The sequence below is a fragment of the Kogia breviceps genome, chromosome 1 (genome assembly GCF_026419965.1).
Source record: "Kogia breviceps isolate mKogBre1 chromosome 1, mKogBre1 haplotype 1, whole genome shotgun sequence".
NCBI lineage: Eukaryota > Metazoa > Chordata > Mammalia > Artiodactyla > Physeteridae > Kogia > Kogia breviceps.
Window position 1 is genome coordinate 50,646,570 of NC_081310.1, and position 14,784 is coordinate 50,661,353.

At 37.5% G+C, this 14,784-nt stretch overlaps 1 protein-coding gene across 5 annotated transcripts in view; it reads right to left on the reverse strand.

Moving 5' to 3' along the window:
• DNM3 (dynamin 3) overlaps positions 1 to 14,784 on the reverse strand; it is a 579,215-nt gene that overhangs the window by 310,537 nt on the left and 253,894 nt on the right. For 3 of the 5 annotated variants that reach the window (XM_067031586.1, XM_067031576.1, XM_067031609.1), the window contains exons 13-14: positions 9,401 to 9,452; positions 8,546 to 8,575 (exon numbers count right to left, since the gene is read on the reverse strand). In XM_067031586.1, coding sequence (XP_066887687.1) covers positions 8,546 to 8,575; positions 9,401 to 9,452 — 82 coding nt within the window. The remainder of the gene's footprint in view (positions 1 to 8,545; positions 8,576 to 9,400; positions 9,453 to 14,784) is intronic. The other 2 variants (XM_067031599.1, XM_067031590.1) reach the window with 1 other exon arrangement.

A 14,784-nucleotide genomic window follows, 5' to 3' on the forward strand; every position in this document is an offset into this window, starting at 1 on the left:
TTAATATCTGAAATATATGAACAGATCCTACAACTCAACACTAAAAAAACAAAAAACCTGATTAAAAAATGGGCAGACAGGGACATGAAAAGATGCTCAACATGGCTAATCATCAGGGAAATGCAAGTCAAAACCACAATGAGATATCACCTCACACCTGTCAGAATGGCAATCATCAAAAAGAACACAAATAACAAATGTTGGCAAGGATGTGGAGAAAAGGGAACATTTGTACCCTGTTGGTGGGAAGGTAAATTGGTGCAGCCACCAATACTTGAAAACAGTATGGAGATTTCTCAAAAAACTAAAAATAGAACTATCATATGACCCAGCAATTCCACTCCTGGGCATATATCTGAAAAAAACAAAAGCACTAATTTGAAAAGATACATGTACCCCAATGTTCATAGCAGCATTATTTACAATTGCCAAGATATGGAAGCAACTAAGTGCCCTTCAACAGATGAACAAATTAAGAAGATGTGCTATACATACACAATGGAATATTATTCAGCCATTAAAAAGAATGAAATTTTGCCATTTGCAACAACACTGATGGACTTGGAGGGTATTTTGCTAAGTGAAATAAGGCAGACAGAGAAAGACTACTACTATATGTTAATACTTATATGTAGAATCTGAAAAATACAACAAACTAGTCAATATAACAAAAAAGAAACAGACTCACAGATATAGAGAACAAACTAGTGGTTGCCACTGGGGAGAGGGGCAATCTAGGGGTAGAGAATTAAGAGGTACAAACTATTACATATAAAATAAGCTGCAAGGATATATTGTACAATACACAGACTGTAGCCAATATTTTAAAGTAACTATAAATGTAGTACAACCTTAAAAAAATTAATCCATGAACCATTACTGGATATGCCGATTTCATTGTTGCTTTGTAACAGTCTTCCCACTTCCAAGGGAGAAAAGGTTCAATTTGAAAATAAAAGCAATTATTTTACTATCTTTCTTGAAGACTAACAGAATAATACAAATAGATAACAACAACAACAATAATAATAGGAAGTACTTTACATAGCACTTACTATCAGTCAGTCCCTGTTCTAGGTATCTAACTTGTATTATCTCATTTAATACTTACAAAAACCTTATGAAGCAGTTCCAATTCTTATCAGCTTATTATAAATTAGAAACCTGAGGAACAGAAAGGTTTAATTTGTTCCTGGTCGCAGAGTGGCTTCACAATTCCAGCTCTGAAGAACAACTACACTATATTACTTCTCAACTTTGTATAGTCAATATAATTATTTTTAAAAAAGAAAGAAAGAGAAGGAGAAAGGAGATAGAAAGTCAGAGGATGAATTGGAAAAATTATTAAATTTACTCAATAAATGAAAATAGGATTTTAAGAATGAGGTATTAAAAATCTTATATTCCTTCAAGAAGACAAAACATACAAGAATCCTATCACCCAAATTAAATTGTTCTGAAGACAAACAATGCTCAACAAGTATCTGTAGCCATCATCTCTGATGCACCTCCTCCAGCCCCTATTCTCTCTTCTTCTAACAATAGCTCTGACTTCAAGTGGAGAGGAAACCACCTCCACTTCCAGTCCACATGATCTGGCTTAAGCCAATCAGTACATCTCTTTCTCTGGCCACAGTGATTGGTTCAGGAATGAGCACATGATCCAAGCCTGTCCAATCAGAGTGCACGTCAGGAGTTTTTCTGAGAATTCTGGGAGAAAGACTCATTTATTTCTGTGGGATTCAAACCAGGAAGGAAACCCCCTGGCTGCCATATTGTAATTCTTTGGGGCTGAAGAATAGAGCCAATAGCAAAGAAGCAGAACCAAAAACTGGAAAGAGTTTGTCTAGTTCATCATGGTTTATCAAATCAGTTCATCTTGATACTGTTTGAGCCATGGATAAATGTACTTAACTCGATCTATGAAATGTTCAATCATGTAAACTAATTAATTCACTTTCTTCCAAGGTCATTTAAATTGAGTTCTTCTGAAATTTATATCTAAAAGAATCCTGATATAGATATTGGTACCAGGAAGTCAAATGAGTGTGGGAATTAAAAGTGACAGACTCTGAAAGGTGGAATTAGCTGAGTGGACAAAGAAGGAGGGAGGGCTGTTAGGAGCCCTCTATTGTAGCCTAGGAAGTTGGTAGTCTTTGCTATCCAGCTGTAAAGTAGCTGATTAAACTCTCACCTCTTTTAACAGTGGTCTCGAACTATTACTTACAGAGATGGAAGAACTAGGGAACTTGGTAAGAAAATTTTAGAATGTTGGAGTGTGTTGATCTTTTTAGACTTGTAGGGGGTCCTAAGGAAAAGAGACTACTGTCTACAGAAACTAGTTTTCAGAAACCAGGGAGGGAAGAGACACTGTGTTGATAAGAAAGCCTACATACAATTCAAGAAGGTTGAGAATCCAGTTATCTGGAGACTTGTAGGTTTGGGAAAGCCAAATTTCACACTTGATTCTAAAGTTAGAGCAACAGAAGGCACGTTGGTGGGAAACAAAATGGACAATAAGCCCAGTACTAGAAGGTACCCTGATAGCCCGGAACTAGGAGGTATCCTGCAAGCACCTGCTCTGCTCCCTGCCAAAGGAAAAGGTCTTCCTAGTTACACAATTGCAGTTGGATGCAGTCTGGGCCAAAGAGCATGTCAGCACTTCCTGCTGTAGATTTTTACAGCTAAAGGAATGGATTATCAGTCATGTAAAAGCCACATCAATCCTCCTGGTCTCAATATATCCTGGCCCTTAATACATTCAACTCCAGAAAACTTCATCCCTATTTCTCTTTACTACCCAGACCTTCTGAAGACAATGTTCCACAAATATCTGTAGCTATGATCTGTCATTTCCCTCCTCCAGTGTCTGTTCCTTCTTATTCCAATAACATCTATGACTTTAAGGTGGCATTCTCTTCCCTCTTAAACCTTGAGATACAACATCCCACTCACTGACTTCAACCTCCAACCCTACTATTTTTCCTCTTAATCCTAGTACACATTTTCTCTAATTTCAGAAAAACCCCAGTGCCCTTTTTTCCCCATTTCCTTTCAATTTTCAGTCAACATCATCTTTTGTCTTTTCTTTTTTTCTGGGGCCAATCTCAGATTATATTTTCCTGTTTCCTTTGCAGTTAGGTGAGGCCACAACTGAGTTCTGGTCAATGGAATGGAAATGGAAAAGATGTGTGCCACTTCCAGGCTGGTCCTTACAAACTTTCCTCACCCAGGCTTCTTTCTTTTTCTTTATTTTTTAAATATCTTTATTGGGGTAAAATTGCTTTACAATGTTGTGTTAGTTTCTGCTGTACAACAAAGTGAATAAGCTATATGTATACATATATCCCCATATCTCCTCCCTCTTGAGCCTCGTTCCCACCCCCTCCCTCTCCCACCCCTCTAGGTCATCACAAAGCATCGAGCTGATCTCCCTGAGCTATGCAGCAGCTTCACACTAGCCATCCATTTTACATTTGTTAGTGTATATATGTCAGTGCTACTCTCTCACTTCATCCCAGCTTCCCCTTCCTCTTCCTGTGATGTTCAACACCACTAATAATTAGAGAAATGCAAATCAAAACTACAATGAGGTATCACCTCACACCAATCAGAACGGTCATCATCAAAAAATTTATATACAATAAATGCTGGAGAGGGTGTGGAGAAAAGGGAACCCTCCTGCACTGTTGGTGGGAATGTAAATTGATACAGCTACTATGGAGAACAGTATGGAGGTTCCTTAAAAAACTAAAAATAGAACTACCATATGACCCAGCAATCCCACTCCTGGGAATATACCCTGAGAAAACCATAATTCAAAAAGACACTCAGGCTTCATTCTTTCTCATCTTTTGGAAGAATGAAGAGAATTCGAAAGTCCATGACTGACCACGTGAAGCAGGGTTGCCTCACCCCAGCCCCATCTAGATGACTTGATTGAATTGCCATAGCAGGGTGAATTAAATTGTTACTATATTAAGCTACTGAAATTCTGGGATTGTTACTTGGTTAACCTCTCCTGACTAATGTCATGACTAGTACACTAATCAGAACCATTCATATCAATCTTTTATTTCAAACTGTCTTTATTCAAAACTTTAACTCATCTGCTCTTTTGACCTTACATGCTGCTTCCCTGGAAAAACTTCAGCTCAGGGTATTAATTCCATTGTCTGCTTTCTTAGCTTTGTTCTACCTTCCAGCTGTGGAGTAGAAAAGCAATTCACAAGACCAAGGAGACTGGTACTACCTCGGTGGTCCAAACAATGTGCAGGCCATTCTACCAGTCCACCCATTTGACAACTTCCCCAGTGCTTCTTGAGCTCTTGGAAATGTCTAATACTACTTGACCATCCCCTCTTTGAAACATTCTCTTCCCTGGGCTCTCATTCTACTACTCTCCAAGTTTTCCTACTTCTCTTATCCTCCTTAGACTCCTTTTCAGTTCCTCATTCTGTCCCAACTCTTCTTTCTCTTTTATCCTTTAAATCCCACACTTCCTTCTATGCTTTCATCTTCTGGATGTGATCTCATCTACTCCCATGGCTTCAACTACAATGTACACATTGACAACTGTAAAAATTATATCTCCAGTCTAGACAAGTCTTGAACCTCAAACTCTACTGACATCTCCAATAGGCACAAAAAATATATCTGAAACTGAAATCACCACTTCTTCTCCCACCTCCACTGATATCTGCTCCTTCTTCATCTGTACTCCCTTTGTCAGTAGACCTCCCTAGCCATAGCCTGGGAGAATGACTTAACACCCCCCACTCAACTCCACAACTATTTATAACTTTCTGTCCTCTAAATTTATTTTTGAACCTGTCCTTCTCCTAGATACCTCCTGCTATTGACATTTGTATTTTCTTACCTGAATTATTTCAGAAATGTCTTCACCAATTTCCATATATCTAGTTTTATTCTTCCAAATCATTTCATATGGTTAATACACAGATCTTTCCAACATATAAATCAGATGATACCCCTTCCCTACTTGAAATCTTTCAATGGTTTCCTACTGTTGGAATAAATGGTTCTCTGTCTCTTCTGAAGTCTAAGCACTTTTATCCAACTTCCCACTGGATATTTTTACTCCAATCTTCCACAGTGACTATATTCAACATATCTACCCTTCCTCACTATGTTCCTTTCTCCATGAAGAGCACCACTGTCTTATCCGTGCCTAAATCAGATGTCCACACTGCACTGCTGACAATCTCCAGCGCTCTCCTCAACATCTAATTCATCACAATCCTTTAGATTCTTTCTACTTAATATCTCCTGAATTCATCAGCTTCTCCTCAAATCTAGTACAGAGAGCTTAGCTAGCCCAAATAATCATAATCTTTTGTCTGTAACAGCCTCCTAACTGTTAGGAGGCTAGACTCATAGACTAGATTCCTAACTAGTCTACTTTTTCTAATCTCATCCTCCCTTCAAAATCTTTCTCCACACTATAGGCAAAATGATCTTTCTAAAGTACTATTACAATTGCACTTAAAACCTTACAATGATACTCCATTGCTCTCACCATCACACACACACACAAAAAAAAGCTTTGGGACTTCCCTAGTGGCACAGTGGTTAAAAATATGCCTGCCAATGCAGGGGACACGGGTTCGAGCCCTGGTCCAGGAAGATCCCACATGCCGTGGAGCAACTATGCCTGTGTGCCACAACTACTGAGCCTGCGCTCTAGAGCCCGCAAGCCGCAACTACTGAGCCCACGCACCGCAACTACTGAAGCCCACACGCTCTAGGGCCCAAGTGCCACAATTACTGAGCCCACATGCAACTACTGGAGCCCACGTGTCTAGAGCCCGTGCTCCACAACAAGAGAAGCCACTGCAATGAGAAGCCCACGAAGCACAACAAAGAGTAGCCCCCGCTCACCACAACTAGAGAAAGCCCACGTGCAGCAACAAAGACCCAGCACAGCCAAATAAATAAATAAATAAAATTTAAAAGAAATAGCTTTAATGGAGCTTACTGTCCTAGTGAAAGAAAACAAAAAATAATAAATAAACAAGATAGATAATAATGACAAGATCTGGGGGAAGAAATGTGACTTTAGACTCAACAGTCAGTGCCAGCCTCTTACTGAAGTGATGTTTCAGTGAGGCCTGCAGTATCAGAAGGAGCTAACCTTGAAAAAAAGGACAGACTTCAATTACTTACCATAATCCCCACTGGGATGTGAGCTCCCTGACAGCAGGGCCCATGATTCATCATTCTAACATCTATCACAGTTTTTGACTCTCAAAAGTTTCAAATACACAAGTGATGAGTGAAGGGATGAATGAAGTTTACATTGAAATTTCCCGGCAGTGCAACTTTGGGCTAATTGTGTGCTCACATTTTTTTCATACATTTGTTGACACCAGCATGTAGAACTTCTAAGCAGACAAATTTCTAGGCAGGTGAAAACAAATGGGGATTTAGACTTTAAGGAGGAATTTTTCTTTCTTCAAATTCTTCTAAAGTATTCAGAATAGATTCTGCATAGCCATCTCTTATAATCAGGAGCGGTAAGAGGATATCAGAATGGATGAAGCATTTGCGAGGATAGTGCAGAGTATCTTAGCCCCACCAACCATTAAAGCTAACATCAGTTAGCAGGCTGAGCTCCAAGGCTCCCTGCCTTTGAGCTTCTTGATTTTTGAATACAAACCCAAATCAACCTCAGTTATTCAGATTCATAAAGAAAGGGGTTTCAAGTCATTATGGTTCATTTCTGCTAAGCAGAAAAAAACAATAAAGGATTCTTTAAAATATACTGTATCGTGTTTAATTATTGGATTTGGTTCTGAAAAATAAGATATTCAGGTTCATAACCTCTTACTTGCAAAGTGAAAGGTTAAAACAACAGCAACAACAGCAACACATTTGGCAGCAAAACCTGACTTGATGTGAAAATATTTATGTCTTTCATTTAATCTACTTGGTGTGATTATAATTTGTTTCACTGCAGAAATACAATATGTTTAATTACAGGGTGCTGCCTCTGACCCCACAGGAATACTGGGTAATATATAATATATGCAATATTTTTCTAAAATCCAGAAAGTTCTGACCTTCAAGGCACACCTGGCCTCAGAGGTTTTGGATAAGGGATCTGTATTCTATTATAACACTCACCCCAATTCTATTATCTTGAGTTATAAAACTTCCATAATGTATGGGGCTTTGAAGTACTCAGTGAAAGTAAAGGCACAGAAACACAATTAGCATGATTTTAGCATTTGGAGGCAATATAATTGAAAACTATTCTGAGTTTCCGTCCAGATCTGATTTAAAGTATGCATTTATGCCACTATACTATTGCTTTTCCAATAAGTATAAACTTCTGTGAGCTAGAATTCTGACCATGAGGAAAGTTTTATAGGTAAATCCATTACACCACACCGAGGCTTAATCTGGCCATTGTAATCTACAGAATAATTGCCATAGCTTCTAATTTTCCCAAATGTTTCATTGTTCTCATTTAATAACTTTTATAATTTTCTTATACTCCATATTTTTTTTTCTCCCCAAAGTTCCAAGAAGCAGCACCTACCTACCGTCTACTCTTTATAGGGCCAGCTGGGTATCTAGTACCCAGCTGCAAACCTCATGATGTAGGTTATTTCTGACTCTCACAATAACCGGGCAGAGATATTTTCTATTCTTCCCATCACACAATTGGGCAAACTCAGGTTCAATTTGTCCAAGGCCACATGGCTACTACGTGACAGAGGAGAATTTGAACCCAGGAATATCTTGCTCCAAAGTTTGTTTCTGCCAAAGCATCATGAGGAAAATAATTGACCCATCTTCTGATCTCATTCTCAAGTTGTGCATAGCTGGAAGAAAGATTTTAGGGCTGCCTCGCCCATGGTAGAAATGAGTATAATTGCTTTTTTCTTTTAATGCTAGTAATTTGACAATATTTTTATACTTCCATTAAGTGAAGATATAGCATCTGGTTTTAAAAGCTTCAACTCTAAAGCCATTTAAAATGTCAATCAGTGTAATTTTACTTTTTCTTTTATTATTTTTTAAAAAAATAAATACAAATAATTGCTATTGGGTAGTATCAACAGATGTATCAAAATCAGTTGTTTAATATTCACCCACCTTTTAGAAGTGTCACCTACATTTATTGGAAATATTATCACAGAAGGGGAAGAGAAAGGCTTACACCTTATAACAACATAGCATAAAAGGACAGAGGTGAAGGTCATTAATGATTTTAATTATTTTAAGGCCCATTAAAATTAGAGAAATATCAAAGCACCCACAGTGTTAAACATTTATTATTATAGCATTTTAGAATTTACTAGTTCATACCTTTCAATCACAGCAAGTTATTAGCAGTGAAGGGATGAACCCTCTTAAGAAGATTTTTATTTCAATGATAGGGTGTTATGGACAAGACAATCTAAGTTTAAAAAAATTAGTAGCAAGCGCTAGTTGAGTTAATCAGTTAAAGACAAACTGTGCCCTTGGGACGCTAAATGAAAAAGCAACAGTAAAGCTTACAGAACTTAGCTCGTACAATTTGCCTTGAAGGCGGAAGATTGGTTCCCTGAAATAGCAAAGAATTATATGCTTTAGTTCAGAAAAAATGTTTTCAAAATAAAGTCTATTATTACCTCTTCTCCTTTCAAAACAATGGAAAAAATTTTAGAGCAGAGGTTTCAATTTGTTCAACAATTGTACCTCTGAATTTATAAAAAAACTATAAAACCATCATTGTTTTGACTTGAAAAGAAATAACAATGCAAATATTCATTATCACATAAAACATAAAAGAAACAGCAAACTGTCAGAGTTAATGCAATCTCTGCAGAGCGCTATTAGTCAGAGACAGCTGGCCAGCCCAAAACACAAAAACTTAAAAGATCAGATCTTCTTAGGAATTAACATCTTCATTAACCAACAGGATGTGGTGTGGCAGAGATTAAATCTTAAATCCCAAACTGCCTTCTTTATGAGCTGTCCCTTCACTGTTACCAAGCTGTGCAAATGTGTGAACTAGTCAGCAGCACCAGAAAGCTCATGCAACTACTCACCATATTTTAACCTTGAACTGACTCACAGATTCAATGTTAAATCAAATTTAGGGGTAATGTAAGCAACCAAAGCAGGACACAAGGAGTCAAATTTGAAAAGCAGAGCAAATAGCAGAAAAGTTATTTAAAATAAATCAATAGGGTTAACTGCATAAAAAAGCAAAAAAAAAAAAAAAATGCAATTCACTCCAAAAACTTTAAAAGCAAAAACAAAACAAAAAGTTGCATTTCCAGCAAAATTTGCACATGATTAATTTGCATTTAAAAAAAGTCAATCAAGCAGTTTAGTTCAAATTCTTTGGGACATGCATGCTCTAATTCTTTTAAACAATTCCTACCTGATTTCCAATTGTGTTTTTCTTGTGAACCTGACTGCTCCTCTGCTGAGCACTGAGAAAAGCAAAGGAGAGAAGTACTGAAGAAAATCATAAGATTTTTTTCTGAGCAAGTAACAGATACTAAAATAAATACAGGCATTAAAAATATATCAACTGAGGCAGAGCTAATATAAAAAATCCAGGTCAGTTTAATTCTGGAAGCAAAACCAACTCAATGGAACTTCTAGAACCAATGTAATCACAAATCAAAAATAATACACCACAGGAAGAAAACTTGTATTGCTACATTAATAAGTCAAGGTTAAGTATTAGTGATATCCCACAGGTATATAAGATTGCACTGAAAATTGACAGCACTTTTTGAGTATATGCCATGTTCTAAGTGGTTTACAGATATTAGTGACTTTATTTTAATTTTAACCTTGTGAGGTAATATTCATTCATTTTACAGATGGAGAGACTGAGTCACAGAGAAGCTGAGTGGCTTACCCAAAATTACTCAGCTAACAAGTGCTGGTACTAGGTAGTCTAATTCCAGATCCCAAATTCATGATATCATCTAATCTCATTGCTTTGAATTCCACTATATTCTGACAACTCCCATAGTGCATCTTCAGCTTGGACCCATCTCATCAATTCTAGACTCAAATATGTTTTCAACAACTCAACATTTCCACTTGGATGTCTAATGGGCATCTCAAACTTAATCTGTGAATACTGAACTTGTGACATCCTCCCTAAATCCTGTTCCACCCACATTCTTCTCCTTTTTAATTAATGGCAATTCCATATTGCCAAGTGCTTAAGCCAAAGTCCTTGGTTCCTCTTTCTCTTATTTCCACATCAAATCATCAGAAAATGCTATTGACTCTACTTCTCAAAATGTCTTTAAAATTCAACATCTTTTTATTCCATTGCTACAACCTTGTTCCAAGCCACCATTATCTCTCACTTGCACTGTCGTCATCACTTACTCTTTGGTCTCTTTGGTCTTACACACTTGTCCCCCTAATGTCTATTCTCAACACAGAAGCCAGAGTGATCCTTTTAAAGGGGGGTTCCTGTCACTCTTGTTCTCAAAACCCTCTACAGGGTAAAAGTCAAAATTCTTGCAATGGTCCACAAGGCCCTTAACCCCCACTCTCCACCTCTTTGACTCATCTCCTCCTATTCTCCACCTCTTTCATTCGAGAGGTCCAGCCATAATGATCTCCTATTTTTTTGATCCCACCATGCACGCCCCCACCTCAAAGCCTTTATGCCAGCTGCTCCATCAGCCTAAAAAAATACACTTCCCCCATATATCTGCATGGCTCCCAACATCACCTCCTTCAAGTCTTTATTCAAATTTATCTTTTCAGTGAGACCTACCACAACCACCCTATTCAAAATTGAATCCCTCCCTTCCTCCAGGATTCTCATCCCCTTTATACTGTTCTGCTTTTCTCTATGGCATTTTTCACCTTCAAACATACTATAGAGTTTACTGATTTTTTGTGTGTTTATTATCTGCCTCCCTCCATTAGAATGAAAGCTCCTTGTGCACAGGGGGTTTTGCCTGCTTCATTCACTGCTATAACCCCAGTGCATAGAAACTACCTGGTACATAGTTGGATTCAACAAGTATCTGTTAAATGAGAAATTCAATGAGGCTGATACCATTATAACATGAGCACAGAGGGGATAAGAGCCAGATATCACCCCAACAATTTAACCCCAGAAATCTCAAGATTAGGCAATATGTTACTCTATCTCTCAAAAGATTGAAGGCTTTCTTTTGGTGAGTTCATGAGTAAACATATATCAATATAAGAAAATACAACTCATTTTGGTTATTATGAGAAGACTAGCAATACTGAACCCTCTGATTGTTTAGTTGTTTATAGAAGCTATTTTGGAGATTAATGAAATAGTCTAAAACAGAGAAAAGATAGATTAAGTTTATCAATATACTGTAGTGGGATATTATAGCTCAGCAGCACATCAGAAATCAACGCCACACTTAGAACAGTTGCTCAAAATGGCCATCTTTTATAATCTCCCATGATGTATTTAAGCTGCTTCCCTTCAAACTCATAAAACTATATACTACCTTCAACTGAGGATGGGGAAGAGGTGGGTGCTGAAAGGCCACACTGTATTTCATTACTAAAGATATTTTGTGTTTCTTTCTTTTTCAATTTGCTAATTTCAGAGTTTAGCTTTTCTTCTCTCCTCAGTTCTTATTATTTTTCTAGTCTTCAGTTAAATGGTTAATTCCCTTAATTACTATGAAATTCATCTCTCTCCAACCTTTTCTCTGCATAATCCAAATCTACATTATTCAGGTTTTTGTGGTGAGGTTGTGAATGAGGTGAAGGTTGTGTCTGTGGCCAGGGGTATGATGAGCCCACACTGCCCTCTGGCTGCCCACCATGCCCTGATGCACAAAGTGTGCCTAAAGTACTACTCTTCCTGGGGCTTCAGATCCCATGCTTTCTTTCTCCAGGGTCCTCCAGGCTTTCCTCTCTTCTAGGAAGAAATGGGAAAACTACTATTATAATGTGATCATGCTTTCTTCATGGATATGACCATCTCTCCCAAGCATCATACTTGTGTTTTAGAGGTTTTTTTTTTTGTTTTTTTTTTTTTTTGTTTTTTTTTTTTTTTTTAACAGGAACTATTTTAAAATAAATCACTGACTAGTAGTGGTAACTTCGAACTATGGCAGACTTACAGGTGTTTACTTTGAAGTAGGTGAACTACTGGGGACCCTCAAATCATGTACAGGTCCCCTTAAAATCATATAAAAGAAACTGAATATAAAGCAAAAAACACAGAGATTGTTGATGACTCCTTGTGCTACCTTAGGCAAAGAGTATGACCTAAATGGACCTTAGTTTCTTGGCTTTCTTGGCTATAAAGTGTGTGTGTGTGTGTGTGTGTGTGTGTGTGTGTGTGTGTGTGTGTGTGTGTGTGTAGAGTCAGAGAGACAGAGACAAGCTCTGGGGGACTGTTTCTTAAGTTTCTTTTACATCTAAGATTCCTTGAGATGCAAAGTTACTCTCAGATGCTTGTGAAATCCACTAGGTGAAGAGATTTTCCACATAGAATGACACAGAATGTTCATCTACTAAATAATGCATATTTAGGATGTACCACTTGTAAGAATATGCAGGGAAAAAATAGATTTATTTTATAAGCCAATCTCAAAGATTCGTGTTAGAACAAATACTAAATTACCTTTACTTTTCACCTAAAAAATAATCTTTTTTGCAGCAACTGGCCCCATAAATACAAATATACTGCTGTTAATGATGTATTTAGGTACTTAAAGTTACTCCAGGGGGCTTCCCTTCCCTGGTGGCACAGTGGTTGAGAGTCTGCCTGCCGATGCAGGGTACACGGGTTCGTGCCCCCGTCCGGGAGGATCCCACATGCCGCGGAGCGGCTGGGCCCGTGAGCCATGGCCACTGAGCCTGCGCGTCCGGAGCCTGTGCTCCGCAACGGAAGAGGCCACAACGGTGAGAGGCCCGTGTACCACAAAAAAAAAAAAAAAAAAAAAAGTTACTCCATAAGTAACATAATAAAAAATAATCTGCCTAGATAGAAAACATCCTTTATCATAATTCTTAGGAATGCAATGATAACTGAACTCAAAGTATTTCCAAATACTTATTTAAAAATGTGTTTACAGAAAACCATGTAAGGACTTGCAAGTTAATTTGAGTCTTTGGAGGTATTCTTGGTAATAGGTCCTTAACTGCTTATCTCTGCAATATTGTAAACCACACTTATATATAATGTTTTAATTTGACATAAGTCAAAACTTTTAGGGCAGCAACTATCTGAAAGGAACTCTGTGGAACATATAAATATAAATAAGGTATGGTCCTTGTAAAGAGAGCCTACAATTTATCTAGTGTGGGTAGTGACATACATACACAAAACACAAATAACAAAGGAATAAGCTCTAAAAGAATAAATATGTGAGGCTGTAATAGAAAGCCAAAAAAGCACTTCTATTTCAAATGTGGGATATAATTAACCCCATATCTTATTATCTGTGTGTAAGTTATTAATCATATAAAATTCTTACTACACACAAGTCACTGCTGAAGAGTACGCCAGACATTAAAACACATAAAACCAAATTAGGTTAATTAGTTTAATGCTCTGAGACATAATGATTTTGAAATTATATAACAAAAGGTTTAAATTTTTATAAAAATAAGAGCACATTGAAAGACATTCAAAGAAAAATAATCCATGTTACCTCTTAGTTCAAAAATTTTTTTTGCATATTTGTGTCTATCCATGTCCATGTGCATATGCAATAAGACTATAATGACATAAGAATGTGCCAAGGGGTATGTGTGACCATTTATCAGATAAATCCTGTACATAGTAATTGCTCTGAATGTTCAGCGCAAAGAAAGATCATTTTGGTCTGATTTGATCTGAGATTTTCATAGAAAACTTGAAGAAAAGTAAAATTTTAATAGAGGAAGAAAATCAACCGCATTCCAAGAGAATGGAGTAGTATAAGCAAAGCAAGGAGGTAGAAAGTTGGGGCATGTAGGGAAGTTGTGGAAAGTAAAACTATTATGGGAAAAATTGTATGACCATAGACTCATGTTTGTATTCAATAAATGACCTTAAAAGCCACCTAGTACAATAACTCTATGTTAGGGCCAATTATGGAGAATTTGGTCATTATACTGAAGGCAGCAGAAAGTATTCAAAGATTCTAAGCCAGAAAATGGCATGATCAAAGAAGTGTTTTATTAAATATTACCTCCCTGAAATAGTCAGTATCCACTCTGAACCAGGGAAGACAGGAAGCAGACAGCCTTGACCCCCTCCGACTGTTGGAGTCCTGCCCAGCCTTCAAAATCAAAGCAAGTACCATTTCTGAATTATGCCTTCTCAGAAACCTCCAGTTATCTCTCCTTCCCATGAACTCCGCTAGCTCTTGGTCTGTGCCTGTATTCTATAAACAGGATTGTGTTATACGCAGGCCTCTAACTACCCTCCAACAAGGTCTGCTGCTTGATGGCCAATGGTGTGTTGCATTAATCAGTATCTCTACCTCTCTCAGCACTGACGTTACCTGGCAGTGTTTACAGTAGTTTCTTAAGAAATATTTATGGAATTGTATTTTGATACCAGGGTTATATACAACCAGATTCTTAATGTTTATCTGCAATAGGAAATTTAAATAATTTGAAGAAGTGTGCCATAGACATGTGCTGCAGCAAGAGTATGGTACATTTAGGAATCCAAAAGTGGCCAGTCTGGCTACAGCACAGAGTTAGGGGATGGTATAGAGAGGAAAAGTAACAATAGAATAGGCTGATGAGGTAAGCAAAAGACAGATTCTACAGGGCCTTGGAAACCACACT